This window comes from Ictidomys tridecemlineatus, chromosome 16 (assembly GCF_052094955.1).
Source record: "Ictidomys tridecemlineatus isolate mIctTri1 chromosome 16, mIctTri1.hap1, whole genome shotgun sequence".
In the NCBI taxonomy this organism is placed as follows: domain Eukaryota; kingdom Metazoa; phylum Chordata; class Mammalia; order Rodentia; family Sciuridae; genus Ictidomys; species Ictidomys tridecemlineatus.
In genome coordinates, this window is record NC_135492.1 from 38,126,775 (window position 1) to 38,145,621 (window position 18,847).

An 18,847-nucleotide genomic window follows, 5' to 3' on the forward strand; every position below is an offset into this window, starting at 1 on the left:
CATCCCGAGTCCTTTGCATTTTTTTTTATCTTGAGTTGCTCAGGGCCTCACTCAGTGGCTGAGGCTGGCCTCCACCTTGCGATCCTCCTGCCTCGGCCTCCCCAGCTGCTGGGATGACAGGTGGAGGCCACCAAAGCTCGGCCCCACTTAAGCTTTCTATTGGAAAAAAATATATATATATGGCAAACTTTCAGAGACGTTGCCAGAGATTGGCTGGCAGCACCTGACACCCCCTCACTTCGATGTCCTTACACTTAATATTAACTATATTCCTTTTGTCCCCTGTGTCCTCAGTTCTATAAAAATAGTCACATGCATTTTTTTTTTTCCTTCTTTGGTCGGGTTTGTTTTGCTTTTGCTGAATCACTGGGGCGGAAGGCAGCTCCCTCTTGACCCCAGTTCCCCCAGGTATTTCGAAAGACCAAGAAGGGCCACCGTGTGGATTATCAGGCCGCAGCTCTGATAGCTAATCTACAGGCCCTGGTGACACCGTGGATGGCTTTTGCTTGCTGGCTTTTCGCTCAGGATCACACTGGTGTCCCTAGAAGCCGTTGAATGCATAGATTCTTCCTCTTGGGGCCGATGTATTCACTGATTTTTCAACCTCGGAAAATCGAAAAGCCCTTAATTCTGGCATTCGGTGAAAAATGGATCTTGCAATACAGACTCCCCCAAACCCTGAAGCTCGGGTTTCCGGTCTGATCCTCTTTGGTGTCTCCCGGGGTGGCTTCTGTCATTAATTTAATATTTGATTGAGAGACAGGGTCTTGCTGAGTGGCTGAGGCCGGCCTCCAGTTTGCGATCCTCCTGCCTCAGCCTCCCTAGCGGCTGGGACACGACAGGCGTAGCTCCTGGCTCCTCCCTTTTTTGGGGCGTAGACACCCCAGCTGAGTGAGTCCGACGCTGACTGACGGACGGACGGACCCCCAACCCGGGTGCCTCACCCCGTAGCGCCAATCTACAGATGGGGAAACTGAGGCCCAGAGAGGCGAAGTCACCTCTCCCAGGTTCGCCAGCGGCCGTGAAGAGGTGGAATCCGGTGCATCTGACCCGGGTGGTACCCTCAGGGTGAGGCACCGTCCCCAGAGCCCCAGGAGGGAGGCCTCTCTGCCAGTTAATGAGTAGCCACGGGCCTTGGGCAAGAGCCCTCTCCCAAGAGGCTGGACCGTGTCCAGGATGAAGTAGGTGCGCGTGGGCGGGGCGGGCGGCTTTATGGGCCATAATCAGAGGTGGCCGGTGGCGAGAGCCTTTTGGAGACTTGTTGGGGGGGGGTGCCCACTTGGGAAGCCCATTTTGCAGAAGAGACCACCGAGGCTCAGAGCGGCCTAGAGGTGTTTGACTGACACCTCCTCCAGGCAGTGCTCCGAGATTGCTCTCTATTTTTGGGGGGGGTACTGGGCATTGAACCCAGGGGTGCTGAACCCCTGAGCCCCGTCCCCAGCCCTGTTTTGCATTTTATTGAGAGACAGGGTCTCCCTGAGTTGCTTAGGGCCTCGCTTTGGCTGAGGCTGGCTTTGAACTCGCCATCCTCCTGCCTCAGCCTCCCGAGGAGCTGCTGGTAGTGACTGGGAGTCGAACCAGGGACATTGAGCCACTCACGGAGCCGCATCCCCAGCCGTTTTGATTTGGAGACAAGAGTTTTGCTAAGTCGCTTAGGGATTCACTCAGTGGCTGAGGCTGGCCTCCACCTTAAGATCCTCCTGCCTCAGCCTCCCAAGCTTCATAAGGCAGTTTTTTACTGAACTCGGGTGACAGGGGAGCAAATTGGGGCTCGAGGGGGGACAGCTACAGAGCTCCAAGCCGCGTGTCAGGACGGGGAGCCCGGGTTTCAGCGCGGTTATCCAGATGCCGTGAGATGGACAAAGAGCAGGACGGGCAGGTGCCTCTCTTCTGGCCCAACCTGTGTGACAGGAAAGCTCGGGTCTCCTTGAGGACACTCCCCGGGGGTATCTTCCGTGGTGGCTGTTAGTCCTGGCAAGAGTCTAAGGGGAATATTTTTTTTTTTTTAAGGACAGAAATTCCGTTTAGAAATTGCCAGAGCCGTTCAGAGACCAGAGTTGCCCACTGTCCGAACGGGAGAGAATGGGGAGGCTGAGGCAGGAGGATCTCAGGTTCAAGGCCAGCCTCAGCAAAAGTTGCCCGAAGCCACTCAGCGAGACCCTGTCTCAAAATTAAAAATAAAAAGGGCTGGGGACGGGGGCTCAGTGATGAAGCGCCCCTGGGTGGATCCCCAGAAAGAAAAGGAAAATAAGTTCCCGTGTCCCCACGGGGTCTTGTCCTGTTTAGGGAAAGCAGTGGCCCTTGGCCCAGCTCGCTATGGCACCTACACGGGGTTTTGGATGGTACTTCTTCTTGGGGGGGGCATACTGGGGACTGAACTGGGGGGCCCTCGACCCCTGAGCCCCGTCCCCAGCCCTATTTTGTATCTTATCTAGAGACAGGGTCTCCCTGAGCTGCTCAGGGCCTCCTTTTGGCTGAGGCTGGCTTTGAACTTGAGATCCTCCTGCCTCAGCCTCCCGAGCCACCTGGAGGATTCACTGGGTCGGAGACACCCACAGAGCTCTGGAATTTGAAAAGCACAAGTGAGAACATTTCTGTGTCTCAATCACGGTCACACTAAAGTGTTCTCAGGGTGACTTCGTGACATTTACTCGTTCCAATCCTCCACGTGCCTCTTACCCTAAAAGAGACAAAACCGGAGTCACCGTCTCTGGGCTGAGTGACGCCCGTGTGGCCCAGCCTGCTGGACGTCTCTGGGGTGAGGACCTTTGGCCTTTCCGGTCATTGAGAAGTGTCCCGTTGTCACCTCTGTCCCGTTGAGTGAGGTGAAGTCTCAGGGGGAGTATTTGATGGCGGGGGCAGGGGGGGATGTTTGGGGGAACTCTGTGCCACCGAAAATTGAGAATCGAAAGTGCCCACACTGTCATCCTGAAGGGGTGGACTTTGCCTGTGGTGGCCCTTGGGGACCTAGAGGTGACCTGCTCCCTGTTTAGTCTGAGCGGCCCCCAGGGAGGAGGACAAGCGCTGGGCCACCCAGCCGGGTCCCCAGCCCTCCGTGAGGAGGATGCTTTGGACACACAGCGTTGCAAAACGTTGCCAGATGTTCTGAGTGACAGCAGGCGGTGGGTGGGCACAGGAAGGGCACCCTGGGAAGCGGAAGTGCCCTGTCAAGGCCTGGCCGGGAGCCAAAGTGCGTGGGGAACTTCTGCAAGCTAATTTGGGCGTGGTCTGGCCGGATGGGGCGTGGCCTGGTGGGACTGGGCGTGGCCTGGCGGGACTGGGCGTGGCCTGGCGGGACTGGGCGTGGCCTGGTTGGATGGGGCTGGCTCTTGTCAGTTGGGGGAGAGTCGGGTTGGATGGTGTGTGCCCTTGGCGGGGCTGGGCGGGGCCTGGACGGATGGGGTGTGGCCTGGATGGATGGGGCGTGCCCCTGGCAGGAGTGGGCGTGGCCTAACCGGACTGGCTGTGGCTTGGTCTGATGGGGCGTGGTCTTGTCATTTGGGGGAGAGCCTGGTTGGATGGGGCGTGTCCCTGGCAACACTGGGAGTGGCCTAACAGGACTGGGAGTGGCTTCATCAGATGGGGCGTGGTCTTGCCAGTTGGGGGAGAGCCTGGTTGGATGGGGCGTGCCCCTGGCAGGACTGGGCGTGGCTTGGTCGGATGGGGCGTGGTCTTGTCAGTTGGGGGAGAGCCTGGTTGGATGGGGTGTGCCCCTGGCAGGACTGGGCGTGGCTTGGTTGGATGGGGCGTGGTCAGTTAGGGGAGACCCATATTGGATGGGGCGTGGCCTGGCATGAATAGGCGTGGCCTGGTGGGACTGGGCGTGGCCTGGTGGGAGGGGGCATACCCTCAGCAGTTGGGGGGAGCCCAGGTCGGATAGGGCGTGGCCTGGCTGGCTGGGGAGTGGCCTGCATTCTGGGGAGGAGGGTGGAGCTGAGCAGGTGGTCCTGTTGGGTGACCTCAGGTGTCACACCCAGTGATTGGTCTTGATTCATTTTGGGGACCCAGCCCCTGGGAACCAGAAGTCCTCATTTCCTGGTCCCAAGTGTCCCTTCAAGGCAGCGACCGATGTCTCCTGGTTGTCTGGACACCTGTCCTCTGCCCTCACCCAGGCGCGGCCACAGGTCCCCGAGGAGGAGAGCCACTCTAACGAGATGGCTAACCTACTTTGCAGACTCACGTGGTTTGGGGAGCGCCTGAGGTGCCTTGGGAGGGAGGGGACCGCAGTGCCACCGCCAGAGGCCCCTCCGCAGAATGTGCCTGTGTGACCACAGGGCACCCAAGGGAGAGAGCGCGTTGACCTGGTATTGTCCCTTGGTGACCCACCTCCAAGCCGGGGAGTTTGATTTCCTCTCTTCCCAGGGCTTAGCTGGGTGCTAAAGAAGGGCCACCGTCCGTACTTGTCCTGCAAACACATGAAATAAAGGACATCTGATCGTCCCCGGGGGGTGAGGCCGTGTCCAGTTTCCCCGGGGAGCAAATCCGATTGTGCACTGAGGTGCCACCTCCAGCTTTCTCACGTGTCTTTGGAGAGAGCCCATTTCACAGATGGTGGAACTGAGGCTCCGAGGGGGGGAAGCCACATTCCTGAGGTCACCGCCTGCAGCTGGCAAGTGACTCATTGGCTTCCCACTAAAATCTTAAGAGCTGCAGGCCAGATGGAGGTGACAGAGACGGGCGGAGGTGACCGAGACAGGCGCATCTACGTGGCACGGTCTCCAAAGGAGGCTGCTGTGGAATTCAAGGAGGAAACTGGGGAGGCCAGGAGGCTGCCTCCTCTCCAGTGACAGTGTCAGGGAGGAATTAATATAGGACTCCACCATCACGGGGGCCAGAGGAGCTGATTGACCAAATAAATAATAGGAGTCAATTAAAAAAATGGATTTCTTGGCTATTTATAGAGATGGCCTAAATCGCAGGGATCCTTTGTGCCCAAGGAGGAAAAGGAGACTTTTTTTCCCGATAGCCCAGCCTGTGCACAGGGTGGGGGAGCTGATGAAGCCCTGTGGTGGCTCAAGAGTGACAGTTCAAGGCGGCCATGGGGGTGCATGCCCCTAATTCTAGCAGTTTGGGAGGCTGAGGCAGGAGGATCGCGAGTTCAAAGCCAGCCTCAGCGAGGCCCTAAGCAACTCAGCGAGACCCTGTCTCTAAATAAAATATAAAAAAGGGCTGGGGATGGGGCTCGGTGGTTAAGCAGCCCTGGTTCAGTCTCTGGTACTCAAAAGGAGGGCTAGGGGACAGCTGGGGACGCAGGAAGGGAGGGAGGCTGTGGCTGTGTCTTTGGAAGCTGTGGAACAGGAGAAAACCCCGGGGTTCAGTCCCTTTCCCTGGTTAGTTGGGGAGATTAGCCTCACCTCTGTACTGGAGCCAACTAATTACTCTAAAGAGGCTGAGTTTAAACGGCTAGGGGAGGAAATCCCTTCCCTAGCCTGAGGGGTAGTTAGTTGTCACCGCAGGGGTCCTGGAGAAAATTAAATGGGAAAGCACTGGATTATTAGCACGTGGCCTCTGGCTGTCACCTCTGCAGCTATTGCCCCTGCCATCTAGCCCATGAAGATGGCAGCCATCGGGCAATGCTGTTGGTGGGATCCCCAGCACCATAAAATAATAATAATAATTAATTAATTAAAAATTTAAAAAATAAATAAAATAATAGCAATTCCGTTGACTCCTGCATCGGGTTGTAGGGGCGGAGTTAGTGGCATCAAAGGACAGGACCAGGCGTTGCCCCAGACCTCGGTTCTGTCTAGGATTCTGGAGTCCATTCATTGATTGTTGCCTGTGCAAACTTGAGCAGGTCACCCAACATCTCTGAACTGCCAAGTGGGGTGCACCTGCCAAGTGGGGTGCACCTGCCAAGTGGGGTGCAGTCTCTCGCCTCCTAGGTGACACTGACTGCGGTTGAGGGCGCTGGGGTCGCAGAGCCTGCAGCACCTGCTACTCAGCCCTGGGAGCCAGTATTGGCCGCCTGGGATTTCTTGGCTGCTCCTGATTGGCTGCCTGGGATTGGCTTCTCATGATTGGCGGCCCAGGATTGGCTGCCTGAGATTGGCTTCCTGGGATTGGCTGCTCAGAATTGGCTTCTCAGGATTGGCTGCCTGAGATTGGCTGCCCATGATTGGCTGCCCAGGATTGGCTGCCCGGGATTGGCTGCCTGGGATTGGCTGCTCAGAATTGGCTTCTCAGGATTGGCTGCCTGAGATTGGCTGCCCAGGATTGGCTGCTCATGATTGGCTGCCCAGGATTGGCTGCCCGGGATTGGCTTCCTGGGATTGGCTGCTCAGAATTGGCTTCTCAGGATTGGCTGCCTGATATTGGCTGCTCAGGATTGGCTGCTCATGATTGGCTGCCCGGGATTGGCTGTCCAGGATTGGCTGCCCGGGATTGGCTGCCCACTTAGAGAATTTTGCATAATTTAAAGACTTTCCCAAACGCCCCCTTTTGTCCCCTAAGACCTTTAAGACGATGATGCTACGAAGACAGTGACCTTTGGAACGAATTCGGAGATAAGTGAGCAGCCATCCTCAGGGACAAATGACTTCAGAAGGAAACTCTGAAGGCTGAGTCGCAAGTGGCTCCTGCCTAGTACAGTGCCAGGTCCACAGTGTTAGGTGCAGTCTGTGTCCTTTCAATCCCATCATCTTGGAAAATTAGGGAAAAAAAAAAAAAAACTGTCGCTATGACAGTGACAGGGATCAACCAGGGTCCTCAGCCCATCTGGAACAGGGCTCTAGAACATTCTGCCCACCAGAGAAAGGAGGGAGGATTAGAGTTGAGGAAGGAGCCATCATCCACCAAGAACGGTGGGTGGCTTCCAAGGGACCCCCCCCTTCTCCTTTTATGTGTGTGCCTGGTCCTGGGGACCCACCCCAGAGCATCCCACATGCTAAATGATCTACCACCAAACCACACCCCCCAGCCCTTTTTAAAAAAAAAAAAATTTTCATTTTGAGACCTAAGTGGTGGAGGCTGGCCTCCAATTTGCCATCCTCCTGCCTCAGCCTCTGGCCCTTTGCTGGAACTACCCTGGATCCTCTTGTGTGACTCCTGTCCTGTGAGGTCACCAACAGCTGTGGTTGCCTGGGAGATGGGGTTCCGAGGAGGAGCAGAGTCTTTCTGGAAGGGGGGGGAGGGTGCAGGGGACAGACATGGGACTGCTTGGGGGCTTCCTGCTTCCTGGGGACCCGAGGGGCACGGGGGTCTTTCTCGGAGGGCACCAGGGTCCCCACGCTGAGGACCTGCCCAGCTCGCCCCCTGCCCCGGACCACCAATGGGAACCTCTCTTCTCCCACCTCCCCAGCCTCTCCTCAGTCAGTCCCTGAGCACACCCAAGGTAGGTTGCACAGGGCGTGGGCACGGTTGTCCCCAAAGACCCCCGGAGGGATCTGGGGACAACTCTGGGGTGTCTTGGTCTGGGAGAGAGGACTTGAACTGACCCTAGGAAACCCCAACCGTTCTAGGGAGCCCCAGAGAGGAACCCCCAACAGGAGAGGCTGAGGCTTTTTATTCAGCCTCCGCCACCCGGGCCTCGGTTTTCCCATCTGGGAAAGGGAACAACACCAGCCCACAGGACGGAGGGGGCTCTCGCGGTCTCCTTCAAGCTCACCCTTGAGGGGTGTGGACTGGCAGATTTTAGCTTCACCGCCTCCGGGGGACTTTTATTTTATTTTTTTACATTGCCGAGGCTGGCCTCCAACTTGCGATCCTCCTGCCTCGGCCTCCCGAGTCACCAGGAATGACAGGCATGGGCCACCCGGTTTGGCTCTTCAGGGAACTGTCTCCCGTCCCCTCCCCAAAACCAGGAAGAGGGGGTGGTCGGCAGGTTTCCACATCTGTGCTCAGATCCACCAACTCAGGGGACCCATGTCACCCTTCAGTCAAGTTTAATGGCAGAGACAGCAGGTCCCCTCCACGCATGGCCCCTGTAGCTGAGGAGGCCAAGAGCCAGGGAGGCCCAGAGCCAGGGAGGCCCAGGGAGAAGCAGCTGAATGGAGGACCAGGCTGTTGAGGGCGCTGAGACACCATCCTGGGACCCTGGAGATGCTCCTCAGGGCTGTGGCTGAGGGTGGAGGCTGAGGGTGGAGGCTGAGGGTCGAGGCTGCTACTAGGTTTAGGGAGACTTTTTGGGAGAGGAACTAGGGATTGAACCCAGGGTCCCTCGGCCACCGAGGCCCCCTCCCCGGCCCCATTTTGCATTTTATTTAGAGACAGGGTCTGGAGCAGGGAGTGGGTCCCCGGCTGTGGCTCCTGGTGACAGAGTTGGGGACACCCAGTCCCGAGCTGGCTCCTGGTGTGGATCTTAACGCTCGGTTTTTCTTGCAGCCGAGCAGTAGCTGCAGTTAGGCTCCATCTTAGAAAAGGCTGGAAGTCACCCGCCGTCACCTCCCCGACACCAACATCTGCTGACGGGACAGACATGAGTTCCATCTACCCAGGTCTGCACCGAGGGCTCGCGCCTCAGCCTCTGGCGCCTGCTGTATACCACCTGGTGGGGGATGTGTGTGGGGACGGTCCCCTCCAGGTTTCGGCTCTGGGAGCAGAGCCCTCGCCAGGCTGCTGGGGCGGGCTGCGGAGGAGGCTGGCCTCCCGATGGCTGTCTCGTCACGGGGTCTGCTCTTGGGGACAGAGCTGCGTGCCTCCGTCTCTGGGAACCGAACCCCTGAGCCCCCGTCCCCAGCCCTTTTGGTGTTTTATTGAGAGTCAGGGTCTCCCTGAGCGGCTCAGGGCCTCCCTAAGTGGCTGAGGCTGGCCTCCAACTCGCGATCCTCCTGCCTCAGCCTCCCCAGGCGCGGGGATGACCGCCGTGCGCCACTGTAGGCGACTCTCTTGGGGGAACTGGGCTCAGACACAGGTTTCAGGTGACCAGAAACCCGGCTTCCGGATCAGGGTGACGGAGGGGACCCCGTGGTGCTGGGCACCTCCGAGGGTGGAGGCGGGCAGGAAGGCTGTTGGTGACAGAGTCGGGGACAGGCACGGGGCCCTTGGCCACACCCTTGTGACTTGTGTCCCCCAGGGCCCTTCTTGGTGTGTGTGTAGAGCAAGGGAGGGGCCGCCACGGGGTGGCGAGGTGACAGGAGGCCAGGTGACAATCTGCAGAGCTTCAAACAGCGGAAGTCCCAGGAAATGGCCCCTTTATGGCCCTGGCTGCTGGGCCTCAGAGCCACCCACCCCTCCCCGCCCCCACCCACGTCCCACCAAGCCAGGCTCCGCCCCGGGGCTGGGGGAGGGGAGGGGGTGGCACTGCTGCCGGGGACAGGAGGTGACAGCTAGCTCCGTGGGTGTCACCGGGAGCCTGTTGCCAGCTGACTCACCGCCTGGGCGGTGGGGGAAGGGCATGCAGATCCCTGTCCCCAAACCTCAGCCTCCAAAGCACACACCTCCCCCCCCCCAGACCAGCCCAGGGAGGCCCAGTCTGGAGGCCGCTGTTCCAGAAGCTTCCTGTGTGCAGAATCCTCAGGTGGATCTGGCCCGTGGGACCTACAGGTCCCCAAGCCCCTGGACCCGGGACAGGGGGGGCCACGATGCCCCTCCCCCCTCCACATGGCCTCCTCCTTCCTCCTCCTCACCCAGGGGCAATTGCTTGGGGTGACCATGGGTCTCTGTCCAAGGGCCTCAGCTGAGGATGAGACAAGACTGAGGGATGGGGATGAAATGATCAGAAAATCCCACCAAAGCCCCAGGAGAACCCTTAAAAACCCCCTCTCAGGCCGGGCACCCGTCCTCCCAGTGGAGGCTGAGGCAGAAGGATCGTGCGTTGGAGGCCAGCCTCAGCCATGGAGTGAGGCCCTTTGTCGGTGATAAAACAGAAAAACCTGGGGCCGGGGATGGGGTTCAGGGGTTCAGCGCCCCTGGGTTCAATCCCTGGGACCAAAACCAAGACCAAAAAACAGTGCCTGGTTTCCCGGAGGGACTTGGCTCAGAAGAGGCCACCCCGGGGGCTTGGTTAGCCTTTGCCCAGAAATAGGTGACCAAAGGCTACTGACCGCATGACTCCACTCAATGATTAAATCATTCTTTTTTTGGTAGCGGGCATTGACCTCGGGGACACTCGACCCCTGAGCCCCGTCCCCAGCCCTGTTTTGCATTTTATTGAGAGACAGGGTCTCCCTGAGCGGCTTAGGGCCTCACTTTGGCTGAGGCTGGCCTCCACCTGGCGATCCTCCTGCCTCAGCCTCCCCAGCCGCTGGGAGGACAGGCGTGCACTACGGCGCCCTGCCTCCCCCCTCTTTCTTTTTTTTTTTAATAATAAATTTTAGGATTGAATCCAGTGGCTTTCTACCCCCGCCCCCCAGCAATATCCCCAGCCCTTTATGATTTTATTTGGAGACAGGGTCTCTGCTAAATGGCTGAGGCTGGCCTTGAACCTTGGATCCGCCCCCTTGATCATGCACCTCACCCCCTGATCTCCCCGTCAGGTCACGGGGCCCTTCACTTCCCTATTTGCCCTTGAACCCAGTTCCCTAATTTGTCATCTGGTCTGTGGCTTCAAGCTGCCTTCTTTATTTTTTATTTTATTTTAATTTTTTAATTTCTGGTCCCAGGGATGGACCCCAGGGCTGCTCAACCCCTGAGCCCCGTCCCCAGCCCTTTTTCTATTTTATTAGAGACAGGGTCTCCCTGAGTGGCTCAGGGCCTCGCCAAGTGGCTGAGGCTGGCCTCCACCTTGCGATCCTCCTGCCTCAGCCTCCTGAGCCGCTGGGATGACAGGCGTGGGCCCCGGTGCTCCGCTCCGCGATGCTTTTAACACAGGAATATTTGGGGATGGCTCAGGAAACTGTCTTGGAAAGCAGCTTTTGGCCCAGAGTGGCTACTCGACCGTCTGATGCTGGTTGACAATTTGGGGACCAAAGGACTATTTTACAAACCCCCCGTGTGTGGCCGGCCCTGGGTTGCATCTGGCCAGAGCTTGACCAGGTGATCTGCTGCCAAGTGGGCCTTCAGGCACGGCTGGATCTGGCCGCCATCCCTGGAACCGAGACCCGGCGAGGGTTTTGAGTCGGGCCGAGTGGGAGGCGTCCTCCCAGAGCGCCTGGGTCAGGGCCACCACGATGGCTTGTGGCTGTCACAACCAAAGAGGAAGCTCTTAAAAAGGGGAATTATGCATCTCAGCCGCTACAGAATCACCCTTGGCGCGGGGCCAGGAAAAACAGCTCATGTCGGCAGGAAAATCGACCATGGGACGCTGGCAGAGGGGACCCGTGCCCGCGGCCGGACACTCACGGCCCCGAGGGGTGCCCTTGCTGGAGTGTCCCGGAGAGTGGCCTCATTGAGAATCCATAAGAGGTGGGCGGAGCGCCGGCAGCCAGGGTGTCATGTGAGGTCAAGCCGGGCCATCTGAGAGGGACAGGGAAGGCCTGGGTGTCCTTGCACTACCAGCTCAGCTCAGTGACCTCAGAGCATCTGGAGCTCGCTGATGTCACCCAGAGTCACACAAAGAAGCCTTTCCACGCTGGTAAAGATCAGAGCAGTCAGATCCCAGCAGCTGGCGCCAGAGTCCTTGACCAGAGAGGTTGACTCACTTGCCTGAGGTCACCCAGCAGTGGGGAAGGAGCTCGGGGCTTTGGGATCCAGGCTGACACTCTGGGATTCCTCATGGGGACAAGCCAGCGTCCCAGGGACGAAGGGAGGAGGAAGATACCCGATTGGGTCGGTTCCCGGCCATGGAAAGAACTAGAATCCTGGTTCCATAGGAAACCAGAGGGAACCCAAGGGGCTCGGGGGAAATTCCAGTTACCACTCTCCCCCAAGTTTCTAGAAGGTTCTCTGCCGGTGTGAGGCGTCAGTCCCTGCAGCCCAGAGATGGAGGGAGGACTCTCGGGGTCCCCACCCCAGCCACCAGCCCTGGCTCCTGGCGGGGAACCAGCCTTTGCCGGGCACGGGGACCCACGCCTGTCCTCCCAGCGGCTTGGGGAGGCTGAGGCAGGAGGATCGTGAGTTGGAGGCCAGCCTCAACCACTTAGGTCTGAGCCGCTCCAGGAGACTCTGTCTCTCAATAAAATGCAGAACGGGGCTGGGGACGGGGCTCAGGGGTCAAGTGCCATCTCTGAGTTCAGTCCCCCCCCCCACTAAAGAGGGTGGACGTGGCCTTTGGGGTATGGAGGCTCCCCAGGAGGCCACTCCCTGAGCCACACTGTCCCCGGGAGGGGAGGCCCAGACATCCTCCCACTAGGGGCCCACCCAGCGGCCCACAATGAGTGTCCCGATAACCATCGGGGGCCGCGGGCCCGGCTGGAACAATAGTGGCCGCTGGGGCTATTTTTACAGTGGCCTGTCCCCGCCGGGCCCCTGGGGGACAGGGCAGGGAAAGGCCTCGCGGATGCCCCACCAGACGGAGGAAGGGCCCGGTGGGCTGCCCGCGGCTGCAGGAAGCCTTCTGGGTCCTGCCTGTCGCCAGGAACAATCGGGGCCCCCCACCCCAGCCAGGGACAGGAAGAGGTGGGTCTCGCTGCCTCCTGGGCCTGCACGCCCCAGTCCTCGGGCCACCCCCCCGGCCTGCCGCGTCACCCCCAGAGCTGAGCGACCTGCAGACACCTGGGAACCACTGACCCCATGGCACTGCCTGATGCCCTACTGTGTGCCTGCCATGGGGCACCCCAGGACGGGCTCCTCTTGTCCCCAGGGGACACCCCACCCCTGAGCCCCGTCCCCAGCCCTGTTTTGCATTTTATTGAGAGACAGGGTCTCCCCGAGCGGCTCAGGGCCTGGCTTGGGCGGAGGCCGGCCTCCAACTGGCGATCCTCCTGCCTCAGCCTCCAAAGTGAGCATCAGGCCGTCCTGCGACCCCCCCACCGCACCGGCCTCACCTTTTGGTCCCGTTGTGTCCCCCGTGCCTAGAAAGTGATCCGATGGCCACCAAAGAGAAGTTGCAGTGTCTGAAGGACTTCCACAAGGACATCTTGAAGCCGTCTCCCGGGAAGAGCCCCGGCACCCGGCCCGAGGACGAGGCCGAGGGCAAGCCCCCGCAGCGGGAGAAGTGGGCCAGCAAGATCGACTTTGTGCTGTCCGTGGCTGGTGGCTTCGTGGGCTTGGGCAACGTGTGGCGGTTCCCGTACCTCTGCTATAAAAATGGTGGAGGTGAGTCCACGGTGGGAGTTGACCCTGCTGCCCGAGGGCCGGGGTGCCTTCTCTCTGCACCCTGATTTCCCTTCCCCGGGTCACCCTGTCCCACCCCCGGCCCCAGCTCACTATAGAGACAGGAGAAGAGCGTGGCGGAGAATCAGAGTGGCCGTGTTCTGTCCCGAGTCTTGCTGTGTTACCTGGAGGTGCCTCACACCCTCTCTGATCCTCTAGTCTCAATAAAGTTGAATATTCACACTTGCCCTTTGTAAACCCCCCTGGATTTATTGCTCCCACTTTATCTCTCCTTGACATTCGCTGTTTTTTTGGGGGGAAGTGGGTACCGGGGAGAGAGAACTTGGGGACATTCGGCCACTGAGCCCCGTCCCCAGCCCTGTTTTGCATTTTACTGAGTGGCTCCAGCAACTTTGGCTGAGGCTGGCCTCCAACTCGCGATCCTCCTGCCTCGGCCTCCCGAGCCGCTGGGATGCCAGGCGTGGGCCGCGTGGTTGGAGTGTTTTTTTTGTTTCGTTCTGTTTTAATCCTGCCTGGCGAAGGAGGTGCCAAGGTCCTGTGGCCACCCCGCCCCCCCGGCCCCGAGGTTTTAGGGACTTGGAGAGAGAGCTTGGGTAGGTCGGAATTTGCTCCAGCCTGGCCCCGTGCCACCCCTTTTGGGGACTTTCCCCTTAGAGCCTGGTCTCTTAACCTTTCGTAGGTCTCAGGCCCCTGGGGGGTCTCTGATGAGGGCCCAGACGCTCCTCAGAACCAAGCACCCACCCTAGACCCAAGTTGCCCACAGTTTCAAAGGGTTTATGGGACCCGCTGAAGCCATTAGTGACGCAGGTAGGACCCCGGTCCCCCAGCTGTGCCCCGCCTCCGTCCCCTGGCACCCCCTCCCCACCCCCTGCCCCCCCCCCACCAGCTGGAGGAGAAGCCACCCTGGGGTTTCTAGAACTTTCCAGCCGCTTCTCTGGGCATGGCAGGTGCCGGAGAGGGTCTCGCAGGTGGAACAGCCCCCACTGAGGCAGGCGAGCCCGTAGGTGCAGCTCGAGCAAAGGCCCTGTGGCTCCCAGGACCGGGGGCCGATGTGGAGATGGCCGGGGCGGGTGGGGGGGACACGTGGGAGAGTGTGGCCCTTGTCCCTCCTGACCCCTGCCTCCCCCCGTCACTCATTCTGTGTCTCTCTCAGATTCTGGTGGCCGGGAGGGGTCGGGAGCCAGCGCCTTGGGTGCCGGTGACGGTCACGGACCTGACGCTGGGTGCTTCTGCCTGCCCCTGACAGGTGCCTTTCTCATCCCGTACTTCATCTTCCTGTTCGGGAGCGGCCTGCCCGTGTTCTTCCTGGAGGTCATCATCGGCCAGTACACCTCGGAGGGGGGCATCACCTGCTGGGAGAAGATCTGCCCCCTGTTTTCCGGTGAGTGGGGGGTCCCTGTGCTGGGCGGGTTTTATTGAGCAGCTACTGTGCCCCAGGCCCATGGGACGTGCCTGTGGCTGATGCAGGTCAGGAAGGGGCCAGTGGGGACAGCCCACGGGTGCTCCTGCCCTGGCCCCCGAGGGGAGGGGACACGGGCCTCGCACACGGTGGCCGCTCAGGGGGTCCCACCCGGCTGCTAGGAGGAGGAGGTGGCGGGGCCCCCCAGGGCTCTGTTCCCAGGAGGCGCCTGCCCAGCCCCCGCGGCTTCCCAGAAGAACCAGTCGGGACCCACGGGCCCCGGGCAGCATGGCGACTGGCCCAGCCACCCGTAGACGTCCACTCTGCCACCCTGTGGGCCATGGACCAGTGACCAGTGACAATACTGATTAGTAGATGATCCATGACTCACTAACGCCGTCAGGCGGTCAGCCTGCATCATCCACCGTCCACCCCTCAGCTCTCCACTCCCTGGCCGCCCCGCCAACCGACCACCACGTGTGCCCTCCACCTCCACCACCACCATCCGTCCACCCATCTGTCCATCCGTCCATCTGTCCATCCATCGGTCCATCCATCCATCCATCCATCCGTCCACCCATCCGTCCATCCATCCATCCATCCATCCATCTGTCCATCTGTCCATCCATCTATCCAATCGTCTACCCATCTGTCCATCCATCCACCCATCCATCCAATCGTCCACCCATCTGTCCATCCATCCATCCATCCATCCATCCATCTGTCCATCTGTCCATCCATCTGTCCATCCATCCATCCATCCAATCGTCCACCCATCTGTCCATCTGTCCATCTGTCCATCCATCCACCCATCCATCCAATCGTCCACCCATCTGTCCATCTGTCCATCCATCCATCCAATCGTCCACCCATCTGTCCATCCATCCACCCATCCATCCAATCGTCCACCCATCTGTCCATCTGTCCATGTGTCCATCCATCCACCCATCCATCCAATCGTCCACCCATCTGTCCATCTGTCCATCTGTCCATCCATCCACCCATCCATCCAATCGTCCACCCATCTGTCCATCTGTCCATCCATCCATCCAATCGTCCACCCATCTGTCCATCCATCCATCTGTCCATCCACCCATCTTTCCATCTATCCAATCGTCCACCCATCTGTCCATCCATCCACCCATCCATCCAATCGTCCACCCATCTGTCCATCTGTCCATCTGTCCATCCATCCACCCATCCATCCAATCGTCCACCCATCTGTCCATCTGTCCATCTGTCCATCCATCCACCCATCCATCCAATCGTCCACCCATCTGTCCATCTGTCCATCCATCCATCCAATCGTCCACCCATCTGTCCATCTGTCCATCTGTCCATCCATCCAATTGTCCATCCCTCTGTTCATCATCCATCCAATCATCCATCCAATCGTCCACCCATCTGTCCATCTGTCCATCTGTCCACCCATCCATCTGTCTGTCCATCATCCATCCAATCGTCCACCCATCTGTCCATCTGTCCATCTGTCCATCCATCTAATCATCCACCCATCCACCCGTCCACCCATCCATCCATCTATCCGTCCATCCGTCCACCCGTCCGCCCCTCCATCCGTCCATCTTCCTTCGATGCTGGCCTCTGCTGCGCAGCCCCTGGCCCTGTCCTGGGGAGTGGGGGTCCTGGTGGCCCTGCCGAGGCTCATGGCGCTCCTCCCCAGGTATCGGCTACGCGTCCGTCGTGATCGTGTCCCTGCTCAACGTCTACTACATCATCATCCTGGCCTGGGCCACCTACTACCTGTTCCACTCCTTCCAGAAGGACCTGCCCTGGGCCCACTGCAACCACAGCTGGAACACGCCGCACTGCCTGGAGGACACGCTGCGCAGGAACAAGAGCCTGTGGCTCGCCTTCAGCACCCACAACTACACGTCCCCCGTCATCGAGTTCTGGGAGTAAGACTGCCCTCGGGCGGGCGGGCGGGGGCTGGGCGGGCGGAGGGGGCGGGGGCTGAAATCCAACCTCGGTCCTGCCACTTCCTGGCCCGTTGATCTGGGCAAGTGCCCTTTCTCCTCTCTGAGCCTCAGTTTCTTCACGATTTCTTAGTACATTCTAGAAAAAAAAACACATTCTCTGTCCTTGAACAGAGGAAAAAAAAGTCTATCCGAGGCTGAGGTAGTTACTCCAGTGAAAGGCGCGTAGATCGAGTGGGGAAAATTGTGTATCGGTTAGCAGTTAGCTTTCGCTGCGTAACAACCATCCCCAAATTTGGTGAATTCACAGTCACCATTTACCATGATCCTGTTTGTCGGCAGTTTGCGCCAGGCCCTCCGAGTCTTGGGCGGCCTCCTGTGTCTGCAGACCGTTGTGGGTCCTCGGGGTAGCGCTTGGGCCTTGGCTGCCTAGGGGCTTTGTCACGGGTAGCTCCGGGGACAACAGACGGGCGACCCTCCATGCATAAGCTCGGGCGTCGTTTGTGTTCATGTCCCGTTGACCAGAGGAAGCCAAAGGACGACCTCAGACAGAGAAGTGCGGGGGAATAAACCCGCCTGTCCGTGGGGTAGAGACCCAGGGGCACTGTCACAGTGAGCCCCAGGGAGCTGTTAGGGGAACCACAGACGTTCTCTCTTGTCTGCCCAGAGAAGGGTGCAGTCCCCAGGCTTCTCAGAGGGGCTGCTCATGCATCCGCATGGTCCCCTGCAAACACAGAGGACATGGGGAGCCCCCTCAGCTCCCACCCGCTGGGGAGCGGAGCTTCTAGACAAAGAAACGCTGGCATCTCCTTCTGCCACTTGAATGGGGCCCAAGGCCACCGCCTTGACCTTTCTGTGCTGTTCTTGGCACGGCCTGAACACACAGGCCTGCCCCACCCGGGGCACCGGCATCTCTGCCAGCCTGCTGGGCCTCGTTGCCACCACGACTGGGGGTCTAGCCTGTGCCCCTGGGGTCTAGCCTCTGCACCTGGGGTCTAGCCCATGCACCAGGAATCTAGCCTGCACACCTGGGGTCTAGCCTGCGCACCTGGGGTCTAGCCTGCACACCTGGGGTCTAGCCCGTGCATCTGGGGTCTAGCCCGTGCACCTAGGGTCTAGCCCGTGCCCCTGGGGTCTAGCCCATGCACCTGGGGTCTAGCCCATGCACCTGGGGTCCAGCCCGCACACCTGGGGTCCAGCCTGCGCACCTGGGGTCTAGCCTGTGCCCCTGGGGTCTAGCCTGCACACCTGGGGTCTAGCCCGTGCACCGGGGGTCTAGCCCGTGCCCCTGGGGTCTAGCCTGCGCTCTGCCATCTCTAGCTTGGTCAGTCACAACCCCCATCTCAGGTCCCGGATGTCCTCCTCTGCCACCCCAAGGCTGTAGGGTGGCCCTGACTGGTTCCCAGCCCTCAGAACCCGCTAGAAAAATGCAAAGTGCCGTTGGACGTCCCGTAGCCCAGACTCTGGTGTCCTGCAGACGGAACCCAGGGCCCTTCACCCCCGAGCCCCATCCCCAGCCCTTTCTGTGTTTTACGTGGAGCCAGGGTCTCACCAAGTTGCCGAGTCTCGGCCTCCAACTCGCAATCCTCCTGCCTCAGCCTCCCCCGCGGCTGGAATTCCAGGCAGGGGCCACCCAAGCCAGGAGATGTCCCCCTTCTTCTCTATGTGCCCAGAGGAAGCCACCAGGGCCCCTGGGGTTGGCTTTGTAATTGGCCAGAGCCAGCCCACCTCTCTCTGAGCCTTGCCATCTGAGGTCCCCTTTGTCCTGGGGTCTCCCTCGCGGGCTCCGTTCTGGAGGACAGACGGAGGCCCAACCTGGCCTCGTGCCCTTCGGCAGGCGAGACGTTATTAGAATCAAAGCCACATGAGTCACGTTCCCAAACAGTCCCCAGTCTTCCTCGGCAGCTGTTGGAAGGAGGCGGAGGCCGGGGGAGAGGCCGGGGGAGGCTTGTGCGGCGACGAGCGCGGGCGGACGGGTCCTTTTATAATTGTTGTCCCGTGCCGGTCCCCAGGGGACAGCCGTGGCCAAGAAACAGCTGGCCCGCGGCCCAGAGGAAGCCATTGGGCCTCACTCGAGGGTGTATTGACCTCTCTGGACGGCAGCCGGGAGCCGGTCATTATTCTGGTTCTTGGATCCCACCCTGCAATGAGTCACGGCTATTCTTGGATGATAATGTGGCGGACTCCTGGGTCTCCTCCCTCGAGGCCAGAGAGACAGGGGAGGCTGAGAGGCCCGGCTGATGGCCGCCGTAGGTCCCGGGCTGCAGGGTGGCTGGACCCCAGGATTGGGGGGGACAGCAGGAAACAGGACCCAGGTGTCCAGGGTTGATGTCTGTCTGGGGGATTTTAGGTGAATTGCCGAGCCTCCGTTTTCCCGTCAAGGAAATGGGCGTGATCCGTGTCCTCGGCGCTCGTGGCGTTA

The 18,847-nt window shown here is 59.7% G+C and overlaps 1 protein-coding gene across 2 annotated transcripts in view; it reads left to right on the forward strand.

Moving 5' to 3' along the window:
- LOC101969042 (sodium- and chloride-dependent taurine transporter) overlaps window positions 1–18,847 on the forward strand; it is a 41,318-nt gene that overhangs the window by 846 nt on the left and 21,625 nt on the right. Inside the window, exons 2-5 of one of the 2 annotated variants that reach the window (XM_078033402.1) lie at window positions 8,323–8,435; window positions 12,835–13,074; window positions 14,339–14,473; window positions 16,173–16,407. In XM_078033402.1, the coding sequence (XP_077889528.1) occupies window positions 8,417–8,435; window positions 12,835–13,074; window positions 14,339–14,473; window positions 16,173–16,407 (629 nt within the window). In that variant the 5' untranslated portion in view covers window positions 8,323–8,416. Of the gene's footprint in view, window positions 1–8,322; window positions 8,436–12,834; window positions 13,075–13,771; window positions 13,900–14,338; window positions 14,474–16,172; window positions 16,408–18,847 lie in introns of those variants that run through there. The other variant, XM_078033403.1, reaches the window with a different exon arrangement.